Source organism: Pyrus communis, chromosome 7 (assembly GCF_963583255.1).
Source record: "Pyrus communis chromosome 7, drPyrComm1.1, whole genome shotgun sequence".
In the NCBI taxonomy this organism is placed as follows: domain Eukaryota; kingdom Viridiplantae; phylum Streptophyta; class Magnoliopsida; order Rosales; family Rosaceae; genus Pyrus; species Pyrus communis.
In genome coordinates this window covers 13,293,276-13,312,071 of record NC_084809.1, presented here as the reverse complement: position 1 = coordinate 13,312,071, position 18,796 = coordinate 13,293,276, and the positions used below count along the sequence as shown (strand labels likewise).

Sequence of the window (18,796 nt, the reverse complement as noted above, 5' to 3'; positions counted from 1 at the left end):
ATATATCTAGAAGAATTATATTTCACTACTATATGGTGATTGTATTAAATATATTTAATTATTATTAATTTAATTTAAGATCATCCTATATAAATTAGGGAGTCATTTGAATTTAGGTCTTTGCAGCTCTAAATTCTGGACATAAAACCATCTATAATAACTTCTAAGAGAACCCAAATTCTCTATCAACTTCAACAATAATTAAAAGTCCATGAATTTTAATTTGGGGGTTTTTTTAGTTTAATACCAATTTTAACAAAAATTTTTAGCCAAAATACCGTATTTAAGTTTAAGTATCAATGGACAAGTCAACTTAAAACAATCCTATAAATATTATTATAATTCAATATATTTATAAGATTGCCACTCAATCCTAACATGTTTTCCAACCAATCAACTTTTCCCAGGGATCGGCCGATTACTTTTGTATTCTCCAAATACTGTTTTAGTTTAGGGGTCCTCTTGCACTCTTTACATGTGAATGCGTGAAAAACGGTAAACAGTTTGCATTTTAATTTGAAAGTGATTTAAAACCAAACAATTGTCTTGATTCTCACCGTGGTATATGTATTCTTTCCATATGTGACTTTTACAATGACATTGTTTGGCAATCCAAATAAGTTCATGTAATTAATTTTTCGGTATAAAGATCAATTGGTTACGTATATATTATTAAAAAGATTGATTTTTTTTTTTTTGGGTATAGCATCTTCTTGTATACACATTATTCAACAATTGTAGGGCCTATTTACTGGAGAATTATAAGGAGATTGAGAGAGAGGATGCATCAAGCATAGAGAGAATTTGGTGAATTCTTAGTATAATTTATCATACTCATTGTGCTTTAATTTGCAGTAGTAGAGAAGATAAATTCCTTAAGGATCTCCTAAAATTTATGCAATCATATTCCTTTAAGATGACAACTTAAGCTATCTAAAATATATGATAGAATCTTATAAGGATTTCTTAAGGTTTAGACAATCGCATTCTTAACATAATTAGGATTGCAACAATATGTTAGTTTTGTGTGTTTAAATAATACTGCTATATTTTTTTAATTAATATACTACGTACTAAAATTATATTTTTTTTAATTAATATTCTAGGAATAAAGAAGTTTGTGGAATTATTAAGGATTTGGATTAAAATAGAGAACCAAATCCAAAACGGCTCCCTCCTAAGGTAGTGGTGGAGTGTGACGCAGCCTAAAAGCTGTAGCACTTAGCAGCCACATAAAAAGGTAATAGCAACACCAACCGAACCTTGCTCGGCATATTCCCCATGGTTAGTTGTAAGTGCGTTTCTAAGTTGGCCAGCCCCGTGGGTGAACTTAATTCCCTTCGAATATTCCCCTCATTCCCGCGCTTTATCCCATCCTATCCCTACCCTCTCCATCCGATCCTCCAACCATCCCAAAGTCATCCAATCTAACGGCCCTAATCCCATCACGCACCCAACAAATACTGGCCAAGAGGGCATTCGATTCCAGACAAATCTTTATGCACGTAATATTCCATTGGAATTTAAATCCCAATAGCTAGGCTACTGAATCACACACTTGCATTGCTATAAATACCCTTCTCTTCTTTGTGTGTTTCTCAGGAGAAATTATAACAACCAAGAAATACTCCTTGTTCTTTTTCTTCTGCTTCTTTGTGTGTTTTTTTTTCTTGGTGCAAAAATTTTCACGAACAATGGCAGGAATTGTGGTGGTTTTTGACTTTGACAAGACAATCATTGAGTGTGACAGTGACAATTGGGTGGTGGATGAATTGGGTGCCACTGATCTGTTCAACGAACTCCTCCCCACCATGCCTTGGAACTCTCTCATGGTATGTTTCTGTTGTAGCGGAAAATTTCGGATCCTCCAATCGTTTCTAATAATTTCATTGAATTTTATGTTGCACACGTGTTGTTTTTATGGATTTTCTTGTTTAATTTCATAATCTTTTTAATTGATGTGATTATTTATCGGCAAAATATTTGCAGGATAGGATGATGAAGGAGCTTCATTCACAAGGAAAAACCACTGAAGACATTGTGGAGGTTCTGAAAAGGACTCCAATTCACCCAAGAGTTGTGCCAGCCATTAAAGCAGCTCACGCTTTAGGGTATCTTCGTTTAAGCCCTCCAAACTTTTCTTTTCTTTAACAACTCTCCTTAATTTTTAATTTTTATATTATTTATATGAAAATAGGAGATTAATTTTGTTGTTTTTGTGGGGTTTGCAGGTGTGATTTGAGGATTTTGAGTGATGCAAATCTGTTTTTTATTGAGACAATTTTGAAGCATCTTGGGCTAGAGGAATATTTCTCAGAGATAAACACGAACCCAAGTTATGTTGATGAAGAAGGAAGGCTTAGGATTTCACCTTACTGCGATTTCACCCAATCTCCTCATGGCTGCAGCCGCTGCCCTCCCAACATGTGCAAGGTATTATTTCATTTAAAAAAAAAAAAAAAATTCATAATTTTAAGAAAGAAACAAATAAAATATATATTTTTCAAGACGATAAAAGATTTGGAACAATTGGGCCCAAAAGGCTTGGAAAGTTCTTCACTATTTTGTTTTTATTTTCTGGACATATCCTTCTACCTGTTCTATTTGTGACCCCCTCACCCCCCAACACAAAACAAATCTTGAACATGTCATAATCAACAAGGATTTTGACGACATGAGGTCAATATTTTTATCATACATGATAATGATTTTATAAATAATAAAAAATATTTATCGCTGACATCGGCTTAGCTAAGTTGGCAAAATAATGTGTTTAAACTTGATATTATTACAAAATTTTCATCAAGAACTTAATTTGGTTTTACTTTGATTAATTTACAGAGTGTGATCATTGAAAGAATCCAGGCTTCTGTCTCAACTGATGGGAAGAAAAGGTTAATCTATCTTGGTGATGGAAGTGGAGATTATTGCCCAAGCTTGAAGCTCAAAGAAGGAGACTTTGTGATGCCAAGGAAGAACTTCCCACTTTATGACCTAATCTGCAAAAACCCATTACTCATCAAGGCTGAGATCCATGAGTGGACTGATGGAGAGGAGCTTGAGCAGATTCTGCTAAACCTAATCAACTCAATTTCCATTGAAGAACATGCTCAGTTTCTTTCAGCTGATTGCAAGTTGCAGACTATTTCTGTTGAGGCCCTTCCTCAAGCTCTCCCTGTCCAGCAGTAGTAAAAATTAGTCAAATACTTACTGTGTGTGTAATGTACAAGTGTCTGTTGTTGGTTGACCTAATTGATGTAATACTTGGCCAAATTAATGTGATAGCGCCAAGCAAATCCAGGAAAACCATTAGTTTTACCCTAACTTTGTTTTCTAGGGTTGGAAACAAAGATTTGTAAGTTTGTAATTTCGTATTGATAAAGAAAATTCGATCAATATACAGTGTTTCCTTGAGAAAATAAACAAAAGTACTAAAATGTTAACCTAAGTATAACACTAGCTACATTTGGAAATTCACAAAACCAAGTAAATAAAATTAATGATCATATACATGTCACTTATATATTTATGGTAGACTATCACCTACCTCATTTGTCCGGCCACAATGTTGTGTTCAATTTAGTGGTACAAGTTTTATGTAACATCAAACTTTTGCAAAGATTTATTAGATTCTTATATACAAGATCTAGCAGTTGATTATTAAAGATTAAAAACTTTATTTTCTGCATTTATGTGCTTTCCAATTCTTTTTAGGATAGTGTTATTCACATGTTTATTTTTACTTCTCACATGTTTTTTAAATTTGTGGCCGTTGGATCGAATAAATAGATGTATAAGAAGTAAATATAAATGTGTAAATAGGATTATCCCTTTTTTTATATGGGTTGTGACATTGTTGTGCCTGCCATGGAGTAGCTAGGGTGGGATCGCATCACCTTCAATTTGTTTCTGTCTTAACAAACAAGTCATCTCTCTTTTTCTAATTTACTAATAAAACATTAATAGGGATGGTGAAGGTTTAAAATAAAGAAAAACTAATGAAAAATACTTGAAAATTTTGAATTTAAACAATAAGAACAAAATAAACAGTAAAATAAATAGTATCATGATTGATTTTTTAATATAAAAATATAATTTTTCATTAAAATGAATGAGAGATTTTCATTAAAATTCTCTTAAAATAACCATAAAAAGCTGAAACAGAAGAAAACAAAAGACCATTCAACTTAATTAACTGGGGAGGCTTTCAAGGTGTTTTAACTTTTTTCTATGATGCATGCATTACAAAATGGGATTTTGATCCTCTCCTTCTTATGAAAGGCAACTTTCCAAGGCTGAAACGTGGACAGACTCGACAGAGACTCACACATAAAAAGAAACCACTCAAACGAGGAAAAGATGTTGGCTCTTATTACGATCATGGTTCATGTACCATGCATTCATTGCTTTATATTTGAAATCATCACATGTACAGATACTTCAGAAGATGGTGAAATCTGTAGAAAAAAAAGGGGATAGTGAAATCAACTTTATCGGACAAAATATATAAGATGCTTATATTGTCGAACGCAAAATAAAGAGCGTTGGTATCCATATCATGATTACAAATTAACAATGTACAATCTCATAAGCTAGGAGAAAGACGTAAATATATCTACAATATGTGTCTGAGTGATTGCTAGATGTCTCGCATTGTCACTAGAGGCTTTTACAGCAGTTTAATTTGCAAAAAGCTGATAATTTTGCATAAGGGAAGCTAGCTCGATGGGTCATTTTCAATAGAGATGGTTAAAGGTCCAAAAGTCAAAAAGTAGTCTGATTTGTCCAAAAATTCATCTCCAACTTATGACTGGCTGATTTTATGGAGTTCACCAGACCATTATTTGGCCAAAGAAGCACCAAGTTGGCCGAATGTAGCCCACCTCTTACCCCCTTTCATGTGTTTAGTGCCTCAGTTGCAATAATTGATTCAAATTCAACGGTTGGATTTGAAAACATCTAACTGTAGTTTAATTAAATTAACTAATAAGTTTAAAGTATAAACTTAAAACTAAAAAACTATTGAGAGGGCTATCTTTAGCCATTTTGGTTGGAGTCGGAGATGGTATAGGCGTATGACCTAACACTGTTCATTTAAAAATAACTTTTTACAAAAGCTATAATTCTGAACAGAATTATATTTAACCATTTCGGTTGGAGATAACTTTATCTTTATCTTGGGGCAAGCCGATTATATTATTGATGTCACTTACCCTCGACAATCCACTGGACGTTGTCATGGTGATGGCACGTACGTGTACATGCACGTTCCTAATAAAAAAAGATGGTGAACCCTTGTCTTTTGATGGGAAATTATTGAAGCATGCAGTGTTTCAGATTTTAGAAGTGACAATTTAGGTTTGCTTGTTGTGTCGAGACGGAGTTATTCAACTAGTAAGTTCATCGTACACTCTGGTATATATACATTTGGCAATACTTTCGCCAAAACCTACTCGTTATTACACTGGTTTTTTTTTTTTTTTTCACTAATAGCCTAGCTAGCTATTGCAAATGTTAACAAAGTTGTGTAATTTGTGCACTTTATTTGTTTTTTTCTAAGCAATTGGTACCTTTTATGAATTTGGGATAATAATAATAATAATAATAATAATAATAATAATAATAATAATTTTATTTGAACCTATATAATCTTTTTCTACATTCAACTTACTCTCTATACCTATATTATTTTTAATTAAAGAATTAATATCTGTTTAAGCCCAAACTTACTACCTAAACTACCTATACAAACTCAACTCAAAATGTAAATTTATCTTTACACCCATTTAGAAAATAAAATTCCAAATTGAATAGTTTGGTGAAGTTTCAACTTGTTTAAGGGAATGAAAGCTTTCTAGAGTTCGATTTGTGTGGACAAGTCAAATAATTTGGTGAATTTTCTACTTGTTTATGAATCTTGTGAGACCACCACAAATTAAAATAACAAAAAGTGGGCTAAACATTCTAATCTAACAACAGTCCTCATCACTTTTGCCTTCCTAATGAACCAATTTTCAGTAGTTGTGCCATTCTTTTTTCATTTTCTTTTTTAAAGCAGCGACATGAGTTTGTATTAATAGAGATCCAGAAAAGAAAAAAAAAACAGTAGCAGATTACAAAGTTTGGGATAAATCCTGCAACACTAATCGCTATAATCAACCAACAATATGCTCATTTACTTTCGTAAGTGTTACTGTTATGATCGCAGAGAGCTACACAATCGTCATCTTTTCTCTTTTTACTACTTTTTCCTTAATTTTTACTCTATCAAATCATAAGCAATTAGACTCTTAAAGGTAATGACCATGCACAAAGCATAGCAAACCCAAAAAATTGAAATCAAACAAAATTATTTTTGCATAAATCGATTCATACCTTAGTTGGAAGATTTAAAACTTCAAAATCATTATCCGTCAATAAAAAGCTTGTTTTTAGCTCTTAGATATTGAGTGTGGGTTTGTTGATAACTTTGATAGGGATTTTACCACCTGCAAAAGTAGGAATAAAAACACTTAAAAATACTTGCAAGAGAACAAGGTAGTTGTAGTATAAACGGCTCAAGTAAGGTCGTTTTCCGCAGGGATTGAATGAATAATTTATGTAAATATCAAATCTTAATTAATTATTTGAAACAAAGATTGGAAGAGGTTGTTTTTGAATTTAAAAATAATAAAAACGAATTTAATTAAAAAGGTTAAAGAAATTAGCAAAGTAAAGAAAACAAAAGAAAACGTTTTGAAAACCAAATTGTAAAAGTAGGGTTCCGCCGTCCCGTTAACAATCCTACATAGTTCTTCTAATTCCTTATGAATTACACATGCATATTTTGAAGGTTAGGTGTTCCTAAAGTATGCCCTACTTGGAACCCCCAACATAGAACGTATATCTAACATGAAACCCGTCCGTGGCGTCCATATCGAATATGAACATGCAAGACTCATTAAATTTTGTGAAAACCTTTTGAAAAACCATGTAACTCCTAAGACATGTCGTCCATCCTAAGTAGTTACACATATTAACCACAAGAAGCCTTAGTCAATTTTAGGGACAACCCTCCGCCAAAATTGCATCCAATTACTTATCTAAACATCCTAATGGTAGCTAAACATTAAGATATAGAGACAGTTTAGAGCACAATGATTAATAATTCAAAGTATGCATGTATAATATCATAAGCAATTAAATGAAAACTACATATTCATGCTAAGGCCCAAGGCGTCACCCCAGCAAATGAAACTAGTTACTAACAACCATAAAACAAAATATTATTAAGAATATGGATAGAAAACACCTTAAAAATTAACTTGAATCGTTAAAAACTCTCCAAAGCCAAAGTATTGCGTTCTCCCCCCTAACCCAATGGCTAAAAAACCTTATTTATACTACTACAAAATAAAATCCTTGCTAGAAAAGGTCTTAGAATAAAACTAGGAAACATAATAAAATAATAAAACATAAAATAAAAAGTTTCCTATTTAAACTAAAAATCGGACTTCTTAGAAAATCACAATTTTGACTGACCAAATCAACTCTGATTTGGTCCCAAAAGGTCTTTTTTTTTTTTAAAGTTGAAGATGTTCCCTACAAATTCTTAGAAGGAATCTTCTTCAAAATACGCCATCTTGATCTTTAAAATACCCAAAATGTCCAGAAACATCAATCTGGGAAAGCTGTGCGCTGGGCTTTAATTTTATTGTCACAGTCAAACGGCTTGGTTGAAAAATCTGGAATTTTGATTCAATCATCTTGAAAGGCACACGAACATCCTTCAATTGGAATCACTCCAAAATTCATGCGTTTGATCACTTTTTGCTTCAGAGGAAGTCGAATGTCCTCCATTGAAAATATAATCCAAAGTATCAAAATTCAACAAAATAACCAATAAATTAATACTAAGATTAGGGTAAAATATATAGTATAATATGGACTCATCAAATAACCCCAAAATTAGCTTTTTTTCTTGTCCTCAAGCAAAACAAAACTCAAAAACAAAGATAAAAACTAGCAAACTTAAAAACTTTATTAAAACTCAACTAAGACAAAATTTTCATCTTCAAGTTGCAATCCATAGAAAACATTAAAAATTAAAACATCTTTCTAAAAGTTCCAATGAATCCCACTAGAGAGTCTAAGCCATTTAGAATCAATTAGAAAAGAATTCATGAACTTCCTTTGGTGTAAAGTGAACCAATATAGCTAAGGAGACTCGACTAAAACCCCTACCTTTCGTCCTCTTTATTTAACACTTCACACACATAATAACTTGATATATATGTATATATATATATATATATATATATATATATATATATTCCTTTTTTTTTTTTTTTTTTTTTTTTTTCTAGTAACAGTGGTGGTCTTGCAATGTCAGTTCCCTTAAGCTTTCGATCCAACCTATGTAGCAAGCTTTAGGTCAATGACTCCCAAACCACAAAGGCTTTAGGACACTAGGTCTCAGGACTTATTAACTCGAGCTAAAAAGGCTATGATACCAATTAACTACCTTGCCCCATGCCAACACTTTACTGTTTGACGCGAGAATCACTGCTGATCAGGCAAGACTGGCCTGGTTACTAAGCAAAGTCTTGGGTAAAACAATTATTACTTTATTGATAACAATAACTAACTTTACTTGAAACAAAAATTAAAATTAAACTTAGACTAAAAGTAAGTGTTTCAATCTCACTCCCCACAAACCATGTTAATATGAATGTGCAAATTTCAAAGTATAACTCATGAATTAATGTCTAAGCAACGATAAATAGAAAAGACTCTATTATGGGATTAACTTTCACCATGTCCATTTGTTCTAACGTTAAAATTATCTATGAATATTAACTTAAAATTTGAAAATTTTTATTTGACTCAAAAATTAAAAATTTCTTATTTCTCACCCCCAAACTTAAATCACACATTGTCCTCAAGGTGTGGAAAAAAAAAAAAAAAACCTAAAGCTAACTGATTCTTAAAAAAAATGACAAAATAGAAGAAAACAAATATAAAATGAAAGAAAACTCAAAACAAACCAAAAATGAAAATAAGAAATGGACACACCTGGGTTGGAATTGGACTCCATTTGGAAGACAAACGTGAGGCCTGGAAGAACAACACACTCGGGCCAATGGAAGATCAATTGGGTTGTAAAACCCAACCCGCAAAACAAATGCCCAAGAAAAGTAGAGACACCACACGGATGACCCACGCGAATCCATGTGCATCAAAACCCTAGCACCAGTATGGAGAAAAACATTGGATTCCTCATTGCCAGCCTCAAGCCTAGAGCCGAACGGCTCTCCCTCTCTTTAATTCAAAACGCTCATTTAGGAACAAACATGGGAAACACCAGCCTTGGACACGTGGCAAACATCAGTACATTTTGTTCCTTAGGATTCCAAATGAACGACCAGATCACTATCACCATTCTGAGTGCTTTGTATACCCTAGGTTTCTCTCATTTCTCGAGAAACTGAAAGAAATCACTCATTTCTCTTAACCCTCTCTCTAGAAACTGAAAAAGGCTTTTCAGTGATTTCATCCCTATCTCTCATTCTCGTTTCTTTACAAAGGAGAAAATATCCCCATAACTCTCTAAACCTCACACAACCTAGCCGCCATCCTTGAGCCTCTTCGCCATTTCCTCTATTGCTCTCGGGTCCCGTTCATGGAAATCATCATCTGTACACAACCCCAAAATTTGTAAATCCAATGCCGATCATCCAAGACTCCTCCATTCTGTAAGTAAAACACAGGCAACCCCAAACTTCGATTCTGATGTCATTTGCTAAGCTCCATTTCTTTAGTTGATTGTGCTAGTTGGATCCATTCTCAACTGAAGATTGGCCGGGTAGCAAAACAAAAAGATATAACTTCCCATCCCTACTATGTGAATCACAGATGTGGTTGATGTTGATGTTCTTGTTTGTCTTGTTTGCTGTCTGCAAAAATCCAAGTGTTGAAATCAGAGATAGGATGTAGAAAATACTATCTGTAAACTAAAATAAAACAAGTAAATATATATTTTTTTTTTTTCGATTTTTTCTTTTTTTTTTTTTACATTACAATTGACACTAAATGATAGCCTAGGAATTCAAATGCATCTAGATTGAAAATAATGAAATAAAAGAGACAGGAAGTAAAGAAAAAGTTCGCAAATTTGGGTTGCCTCCCAATAAGCGCTTTAGTTAATGTCTATAGCTAGACGGATTTGAAAGAAATTGGTGGTCATGTCACTTGTTCTTGTAGAGTTAACCAATCTTTTGCAGCATCATAGGGCAATGGTAGGCAAAGATTGACTTGAACTGTGCATTTGAATTCATTGGTTGAATCTTTCTTGTCCACCCATTTTTGTGAATTAGTCTTTGAAGGCAAATAAGGTCCCTTCCAGTAAGGCTTGTTCCTTCCTTGAACTGACTTAAATCTTGTATTTAATACCCATAATTTCTGTACTGGCCAAATTTCTTAACGAAGAATTTGGCTGTCACGAAGCTTTATCTTATTTTCCTTGTAAATTCTAGCTTTCTCGTAGGACTCCACATGAATTTCCTTAAGTGTGATGGGCTGTGCAAGCGCATAGATTGTTACAGCATCTAAAATTTTCTCCTTACCACCCGTCTGACCTGTATCCAAATATGTTTGAATATTCATGCATTCTTGTTGTTTAGTGGGTTGACTTGGAGCCTTAGATAAATTGAAATTTAGTGATTGCTTTGGAGCTTTCTTAGTTGCATCCCCTAGTGGCAGATTAATGTACACTTTTGCATGTGTCTGCAGAGAATCTCGAGTGTGCTGATCTATTGTGGTCTGTTGCAGCCTTTGGGAAAAAGGCATAGGTGGCTCAATAACTTGGGTAATAACAGATTCAGGGGAAAGTTCAGGGTCAGCTGGCGCTATTTCCTTTGTTGGGCATGTGTCACTTGCTGATGGCTCTTCTATTTCATATTCTTCCATCCAATTATCGTTGGTGTTTTCCTAACTCAATGTTTCATATGCCGAGCACTCCTTTGAACCCTGCAGGTTTGCAATTGTTTGATTATGGACATTGGAATTGGAATCGTTTTCTTGTTCTGCCAATTGATATGTGAGCTGCCCATTTTTGTGCGCTAGATTGTCGATTGAATTTATTATATTCTACGTCTTTTGGGTGCTGCTCTCTGTATACAACCTAGTGGACTCCTCCAATTTAGTGATTTGGTCCTCCCAAGAAGGTTTTTGTGACCCACTAAGCTGCCCAAAAGTCTGTTGATTGCTTACCCACGTAGAATTTTGATGCACTGGGCATGATGGATTGTAAAAATTTGAGTAGGAAGTGCACCTAGGCCTCTAAAAATTGTTCTTCATATTGATATGGTGTTGCACAAACTCTGGAAAAAACTGTCGTTGAGGACAATATGTAATATCATGCGTATTCAAATTGCAAAAAGCACAAACTATAGGTACTTCTTGTGAGGCTCCAAACCAATCCATTGCTGCAATACTCTTAGAACCAACAAATTGTTACCTAAAAAAATAAAATAAAACCAAGTAAATAAAAAGATATATACAAAAATAATTAACTAAGAGTTGATAAACACAAATTATTTAAAACAATCCTCAGCAACGGCGTCAATTTCTTGATAGGGATTTTACCACCTGCAAAAGTAGGGATAAAAACACTTAAAAATACTTGCAAGAGAACAATGTAGTTATAGTATAAACGGCTCAAGCAAGGTCGTTTTCCGCAGGGATTGAATGAATAATTTATGTAAATATCAAATCTTAATTAATTATTTGAAACAAAGATTGGAATAGGTTGGTTTTGAATTTAAAAATAATAAAAATGAATTTAATTAAAAAGGTTAAAGAAATTAGCAAAGTAAAGGAAACAAAAGAAAACGTTTTGAAAACCAAATTGTAAAAGACTAGGGTTCCGCCGTCCCTTTAACAATCTTACGTAGTTCTTTTAATTCCTAATGAATTACACATGCATATTTTGAAGGTTAGGTTTTCCTAAAGTATGCCCTACTTGGAACCCCCAACATAGAACATATATCTAACTTGCAACCCATCCGTGGCATCCAGATCAAATGTGAACATGCAAGACTAATTAAATTTTGTGAAACCTTTTGAAAAACCATAAAACTCCTAAGACGTGTCGTCCATCCTAAGTAGTTACACATGTTAACCACAAGAAGCCTTAATAAATTTTAGGGACAGCCCTCAGCCAAAATTGCATCCAATTACTTATCTAAACATCCTAATGGTAGCTAAGCATTAAGATATAGAGACAGTTTAAAGCACATTGATTAATAATTCAAAGTATGCATGTATAATATCATAAGCAATTAAATAAAAACTACATATTCATGCTAAGGCTCAAGGCATCGCCCTAGCAAGCGAAACTAGTTACTAACAACCATAAAACTAAATATTATTAAGAATATGGATCGAAAACACCTTGAAAATAAACTTGAATCGTTAAAAGCTCTCCAAAGCCAAAGTATTACGTTCTCCCCCCTAACCCAATGGCTAAAAGCCTTATTTATACTACTACAAAATAAAATCCTTCCTATTAAAGGTCTTAGAATAAAACTAGGAAACGTAATAAAATAATAAAACAGAAAATAAAAGGTTTCCTATTTAAACTAAAATTCGGACTTCTCAAAAAATCACACTTTTGACTGACCAAATCAACTCCGATTTGGTCCCAAAAGGTCTTCTTGTTTTTTTTTTTTTTTTTTTTTTTTTTTTTTTTTTTTTAAAGCTGAAGACATCCCCTACAAATTCTCAGAAGGAATCTTCCTCAAAATACGCCATATTGACCTCCAAAATACCCAAAACGTCTAGAAACATCAATATGAGAAAGCTATGTGCTGGGCTTTAATTTCATTGTCATGGTCAAACGGCTTGGTAGAAAAATCTGAAATTTTGATACAATCATCTTGAAAGGCACATGAACATCCTCCAATTGGAATTACTCCAAAATTCTTCCGTTTGATCACTTTTTGCTTCAGAGGAAGTCGAATGTCCTACATTGAAAATATAATCCAAAGTATCAAAATTCTACCAAAATAACCAATAAATTAATACTAAGATTAGGGTAAAATATATAGTATAATATGGACTCATCAATAACTTCTATTTTTTTTTGTTAATTTTGTCTTGCATTTGATGGTAATTATGCAATAGGATTAAAAAGACAACTCACATTTAAATTTTAAGTTGGTGTAGAAAGATGTTACATGAGTTTAAATAAATTTCCCTAATAATAATGAAGAAATTTTATGTTCTATTTATTTCTACTTTTTGCTTTTGCAACATAGAAAATAATGCAAATGTGGAAAATATGGAAGAGAATGCTTTTTTCTCATTATATTTCTCTACAAGATTACAAAGGTATATATACATGAAACACGGGAAGGCTAATGACCGCTGGCCAGGTTAAGAACCATTGGCCAGCCTAAGTGCCCGATGGCCAGCACACCACAACCTTAACATCTGTGAAGTTATCCCTAATTATAGGAAAACTCTAATTACAAGTAACAAGATCAAATCACCCTAAATTAAGGGATACAAGCGTGTAGGTAGGGCAACCGCCAATACTTCCAATACTCCTCCTCAAGCTGGATCAAGGAGGTTAATTGATCTAAGCTTGGAGAGCAGACATTGAAACTGAGGAGAAGCAAGAGGCTTCGTGAAAATATTAGCAAGTTGATCTTGGCTTCGAGTGAATGTGGTTTGAATTACCTTGGACTGGACTTGTTCTCGAACGTAGTGACAATCAACTTCAATGTGTTTGGTGCGTTCATGGAACACAGGATTGGAGGTAATATGCATAGCTGCTTGGTTGTCACAAAAAAGAGACATAAGTGTGTTGATTGAGAACCCCAAGTCCGAGATAAGGCCCTTGAGCCAAATGAGTTCACATGCAGTGGAACCCATGGCTCTATACTCAGCTTCGACACTTGAGTGAGCAATTACATTTTGTTTTTTGCTCTTCCATGTCACAATGTTTCCTCCAACAAACGTGCAGTAGCCAGTAGTGGATTTTCTATCAATAGCATTCCCTGCCTAGTCAGCATCAGTGTATGCGATGATTTGAGTATGACCATTGTTTTTCATGACGATTCCCCGACCAATGGAGCCCTTGAGGTATCTGAGAATTCTTTTAACAACGTTTAAATGAGCTTCAGTGGGTGCATGCATGAATTGGCTTACAAGACTGATGGCGTAAGTTATATCCGGTCTAGTAATGGTGAGATATATAAACTTACCCACCAGTCGTTGGTAGTAACTGATATCACTAAGAGGTTATCCTTTCAAGTCCAACTTCAATTTGCTATCAAGAGGAGTACGGGTTGGTTTGCAATCCATCATCTTCACTTCTTGAAGTAAGTCAATCACATATTTCCTTTGACTTAAAAAAAGTCCCTTGGGGGAAGTAGCCAGTTCAATCCCAAGGAAGTATTTTAAAACTCTTAAGTCTTTAATGGCAAATTGTTGATGAAGAGAATGCTTAAGAGTGTGAATCTCATCAATGTTATCACCTGTGATGATGATATCATCAACATAGATTAGTACAACTAATTTGCCAACTGATCTTGTTCGAACAAACAAGGAGGAATCAGCATGACTTCTCTTGAACCCAAATTTTTCAAGTACGGAGCTCAATTTGGCATATCAGGCATGAGGAGATTGTTTCAAGCCATAGATTGACTTATGAAGCTTGCAAGCTATACCTGAATTCTGTGCTTGTGGATAACCCGGGGGTAATTGCATGTAAACTTCCTTTTCAAGGTCTTTATGTAAAAAGGCATTTTTTACATCCATTTGGTACAACGGCCATGCATGGTCAACTGCAACAGATAACAAAACCCTCACTGTGCTCATCTTAGCCACGGGAGCAAATGTCTCCTTTAGTCCACTCCAAATGTTTGGGTAAAACCGCGAGCCACCAATCTTGCCTTGTGTCGTTCAATTGAACCATCAAAATTAAACTTGATTTTATAGATCCACCGATTGCCTACCACCTTCTTGCCTTTGGGAAGTTGAACTACACTCCAGGTTTTATTTTCATTCAAGGCCTTGAGTTCTTCTTCCATGGCTAGCCTCTACACAACTTGACGATTGGCTTCTTGAAAGTTCCTTGGTTCACTTTCATAGGACAGTTTACTGAGGAAGGCTGCATGAGAATGAGAGACTTTGGAGTAATTTACAAACTTGTGAATAGGGTACCTTGCATTGTAAGTTTCATAGTCTTGCAGCCTTGATGGTGGATGTCTATCTCGAGTTGGATTCCTGTGAGGTTGAGCTGGGATCACAATAGGTTCAGCTCCACTCTCTTGTATAGATGTTGTGTTATGGTCATGAGGAACTACTTGTGCTTTTGAGGCTTCAGTGTCATCTCTAATAAGCATCTTGTCATTACGGGTTGCATGAGAGTCACGGTTGTGGGGTAGTGAATGGACACAGTCACTTGGTTCGACTGGATTTGGTAATGGGAAGAGATCTAGGAAGTGCTCCCCCTGACGATTTTGATCAGATGATTTATTGAAATACGGTTGGTTCTCATCAAATCGTACATCTCTTGAGACAAACATCTTCCTGAAGCACTGATTATAGCATTTGTAACCTTTTTGGGTGGAGGAGCATCCCATGAAAACACACTTGACTGCTTTGGGATCGAACTTGTCTCGGTGATGGGATTGAATATGAACATAACAGGTACATCCAAAGATTCTCAGATGGGAAAGGTTAATTTTTTTGTTTTACATAACCTCAGATGGTGATTTTGTATCCAGAACACAACTAGGCAGTCTGTTGATAAGGTAGGTGGCTGCAAGAACTCCTTGAGACCAAAACCTCTTAAGCACATTCATTTGCAACATTAGAGCCCTAGTTTTTTCAAGTAGGTCCCTATTCTTCCTTTCGGCAATTCCATTTTGCTGAGGAGTACCTACACAACTTGTTTGATGTATAATTCCATGTGTGCTCAAATAGTTAGTCATATTTTTGGATGTATATTCAGTGCCATTATCAGACCTTAGTATGTGAATTTGAGACGAAAAATGGTTCATGACAAGATTGTGAAAATTCTTGAAAGCATCCATGACTTCACTTTTGAATTTTAGGAGGTACAACCAAGTGGCTCTTGAGAAATCATCAACAAAAGTAACGTAGTACCTATAACCATCAAAAGACTCTAGAGGTGCATGTCCCCAAACTTCGGAGTGCACCATCTCAAAAAGCTTGCTAGTCCTAGACATGGAAGAATTGAATGGGAGTCTAGTAAATTTTGACAAATGACAAATTTCACATACAAGTGAGGATTTGCATAAACTAGGGAACAACGTAGACAACACAAATTCTGAGGGATGTGCTAGGCATTGGTGCCACAACCGATGTTCTAGGTTTGAGCTGACTTGGAACCCCTTTGGAACATTAAGGTCATTTGAAAAATAGTACAACCCATTTAGGTAGTGAGCTTCACCAATCAGCTTCTTGGTGGCTAGATCCTGAAAAACAACATTGTGGGGGAGAAAAATTGCACGACAGTTTAGAGAATTTGTAATCCTTCCTACGGACAATAATTGAAAAGGAAAGGATGGAACATATAAAGCTGTGGACTCAATAGTTTCTGAGATCAGTTTAACTTTCCCTCTACCTAGAATTGGCACACCTCTACCATTTGCTATAGAAACTAGTGATGGTTTAGTGTAGCTTTCAAAATCGTATAGCTTTGAATATTGATTTGTCATGTGATCTGTGGCACCTGAGTCTATAATCCAAAAATCATGAGAGTGACTAACATTTAGAGCAGTTGAAAGAGCACACATGATACCTGGAATGTTTCTTTGAGGTACATGACCAGACTCAGCTAAGAATCCTGCAAACTGTCCAAGGAGAGCAGTTTGACTTCCCCCAGTCGATATTTCACCTGTGCTTCATTTTTTGGTTTGAAGGTAGGTTGAGAACTCATTCAGCAAGTCAGCCGGATTGGCTGTGAAGTTCATCGACCCACCGATAGATGTAGCAGTAACGTGGTACTTGTTTGTATGTGGTCTAGTTTGTGAGCCCTTATGATCTCTTGAAGGCTTGTTTTCAAACCTTGGCTTCAACTCAGGGTGCAATATCCAGCATCGATCTATTAGATGTCCAACATTATTACAGTGTAGACACTTTAGATCTGGCCTTTTCCCCCTGTATACTTTATCTCCAAATGACTTGTGATTTGTCACAAAAGCTCTAGCCTTAGACACACTAGATTTTACGTCAACATTCATGACTTTTCTGCGTACTTCTTCTCGCTGGATAGTAGTGCAAACACTTACAAATGATGGAAGTTCGAGATTCATTAGAATATGGCTTCTAAGATCTTCATATTCCGAACCCAAACTTGCAAGCAAATGAAAGATTTTGTCTTCTTCGGACCTTTTTAACAGTACGACAGCATCGATAGTGTGTGGTTAATACATATCTAGTTCGTTCCACATATTTTTCATGCAACCGAGATGATGAACAAAGGATTTATCACCTTGTTGAAGACTTGCAAGATTCCTCTTAAGCTGGAACACTCGAGCAACATTGTTTTGATTTCCATACATGTCTTTGACTGCCTTCCAAAGAGAACTGGAGGATTCTGAAAAACTGAAAATTTCAAACAGCTTAGGATCCATGGAGTTGAGGAGCCATGAAGTTGAGGAGCCACGACATGACCAGCTGGTCTTTGCACAGCCATGCTTCATACTCCGGCGATGAGACGTCAGGTGCTTCAATACTTCCATTGACGAATCCAAGTTTAGATCTTCCTCCAAGGGCAAGAGATATTGATCTAGACCATGGAAAATAGTTAAACTCATTTAACAACACAGAACACAAGTGTTGGTTTGGGTTGACTTCAGCTTCTGGAAAACTAGGGCAAGGAGCTGTGAAGCTTTCAGCTTCAGAGCCAAAAAGATTATCTTCTGCCATTATAGAAAAAAATGTGCAAAAGAAGAGAAGGGACAACAATAGAGACAGGCCGGTTAAGGTTCCTACTCTGATACCATGTGGAAAATATGGAAGAGAATGCTTTTTTCTCATTATATTTCTCTACAAGATTACAAAGGTATATATACATGAAACACGGGAAGGCTAATGACCGCTGGCCAGGTTAAGAACCATTGGCCAGCCTAAGTGCCCGTTGGCCAACACATCACAACCTTAACATCTATGAAGTTATCCCTAATTATAGGAAAACTCTAATTACAAGTAACAAGATCAAATCACCCTAAATTAAGGGATACAAGCGTGTAGGTAGGGCAACCGCCAATACTTCCAATAGAAAATAATCCAATAAGCTCCCATTTCCCTAAAAAGGGAAATAGATTCACTCCATATCTCACTTTTAAGAGCACAATGATTAGATAAATTGGACTAAATTTGACAGTCTTCATTAACTCATTCAGCTGCCCCACCTCACATAAACTAAGGATTTCAATTTCTCTTTCACACAACTAAGGGCTAGCTAATGACAGCTCAAAGCTAATGCTTACTCTTTAATCCACACTAGATTTTGGATCCATTTTCCTTTAAAGAGACAATATTTGATTCCTCCACTATGATTCCACTGTCTAGCAATATTTTTTTTTTCAATTCTAACCTACTGTGTTTCCCTGCAAATGATTGAATAATTATATGTGCCTTTTAGCTCTAATAGACAAAAATTATTAAGAAACGTCATGAGCTAGTGAAATGATTTGTATTCTTTAATTAGAAAGTGTCACACACTACGTTTAATGTCTAAAATATTCAAAGCATATATGATATATCATCTAATGGA

The 18,796-nt window shown here is 35.0% G+C and overlaps 1 protein-coding gene across 1 annotated transcript; it reads left to right on the top strand.

The window, feature by feature from the left end:
• The first annotated feature begins 1,592 nt into the window (after positions 1–1,592).
• Positions 1,593–3,428, top strand: LOC137739873 (inorganic pyrophosphatase 1-like). Its single transcript, XM_068479603.1, has 4 exons — positions 1,593–1,832; positions 1,990–2,111; positions 2,232–2,433; positions 2,842–3,428. The coding sequence occupies exons 1-4, from the start codon at positions 1,695–1,697 to the stop codon at positions 3,187–3,189; spliced, it is 810 nt and encodes a 269-aa protein (XP_068335704.1). The 5' UTR covers positions 1,593–1,694; the 3' UTR covers positions 3,190–3,428.
• The last annotated feature ends 15,368 nt before the right edge of the window (positions 3,429–18,796 follow it).

Bases quoted from the DNA above. Each gene is read 5' to 3' on its own strand.
- LOC137739873 (XM_068479603.1), top strand. From the start codon at position 1,695: ATGGCAGGAATTGTGGTGGTTTTTGACTTTGACAAGACAATCATTGAG. The intron at 1,833-1,989 runs GTATGTTTCTGT...AAATATTTGCAG, and splicing joins TGCCTTGGAACTCTCTCATG to GATAGGATGATGAAGGAGCT. The intron at 2,434-2,841 runs GTATTATTTCAT...ATTAATTTACAG, and splicing joins GCCCTCCCAACATGTGCAAG to AGTGTGATCATTGAAAGAAT.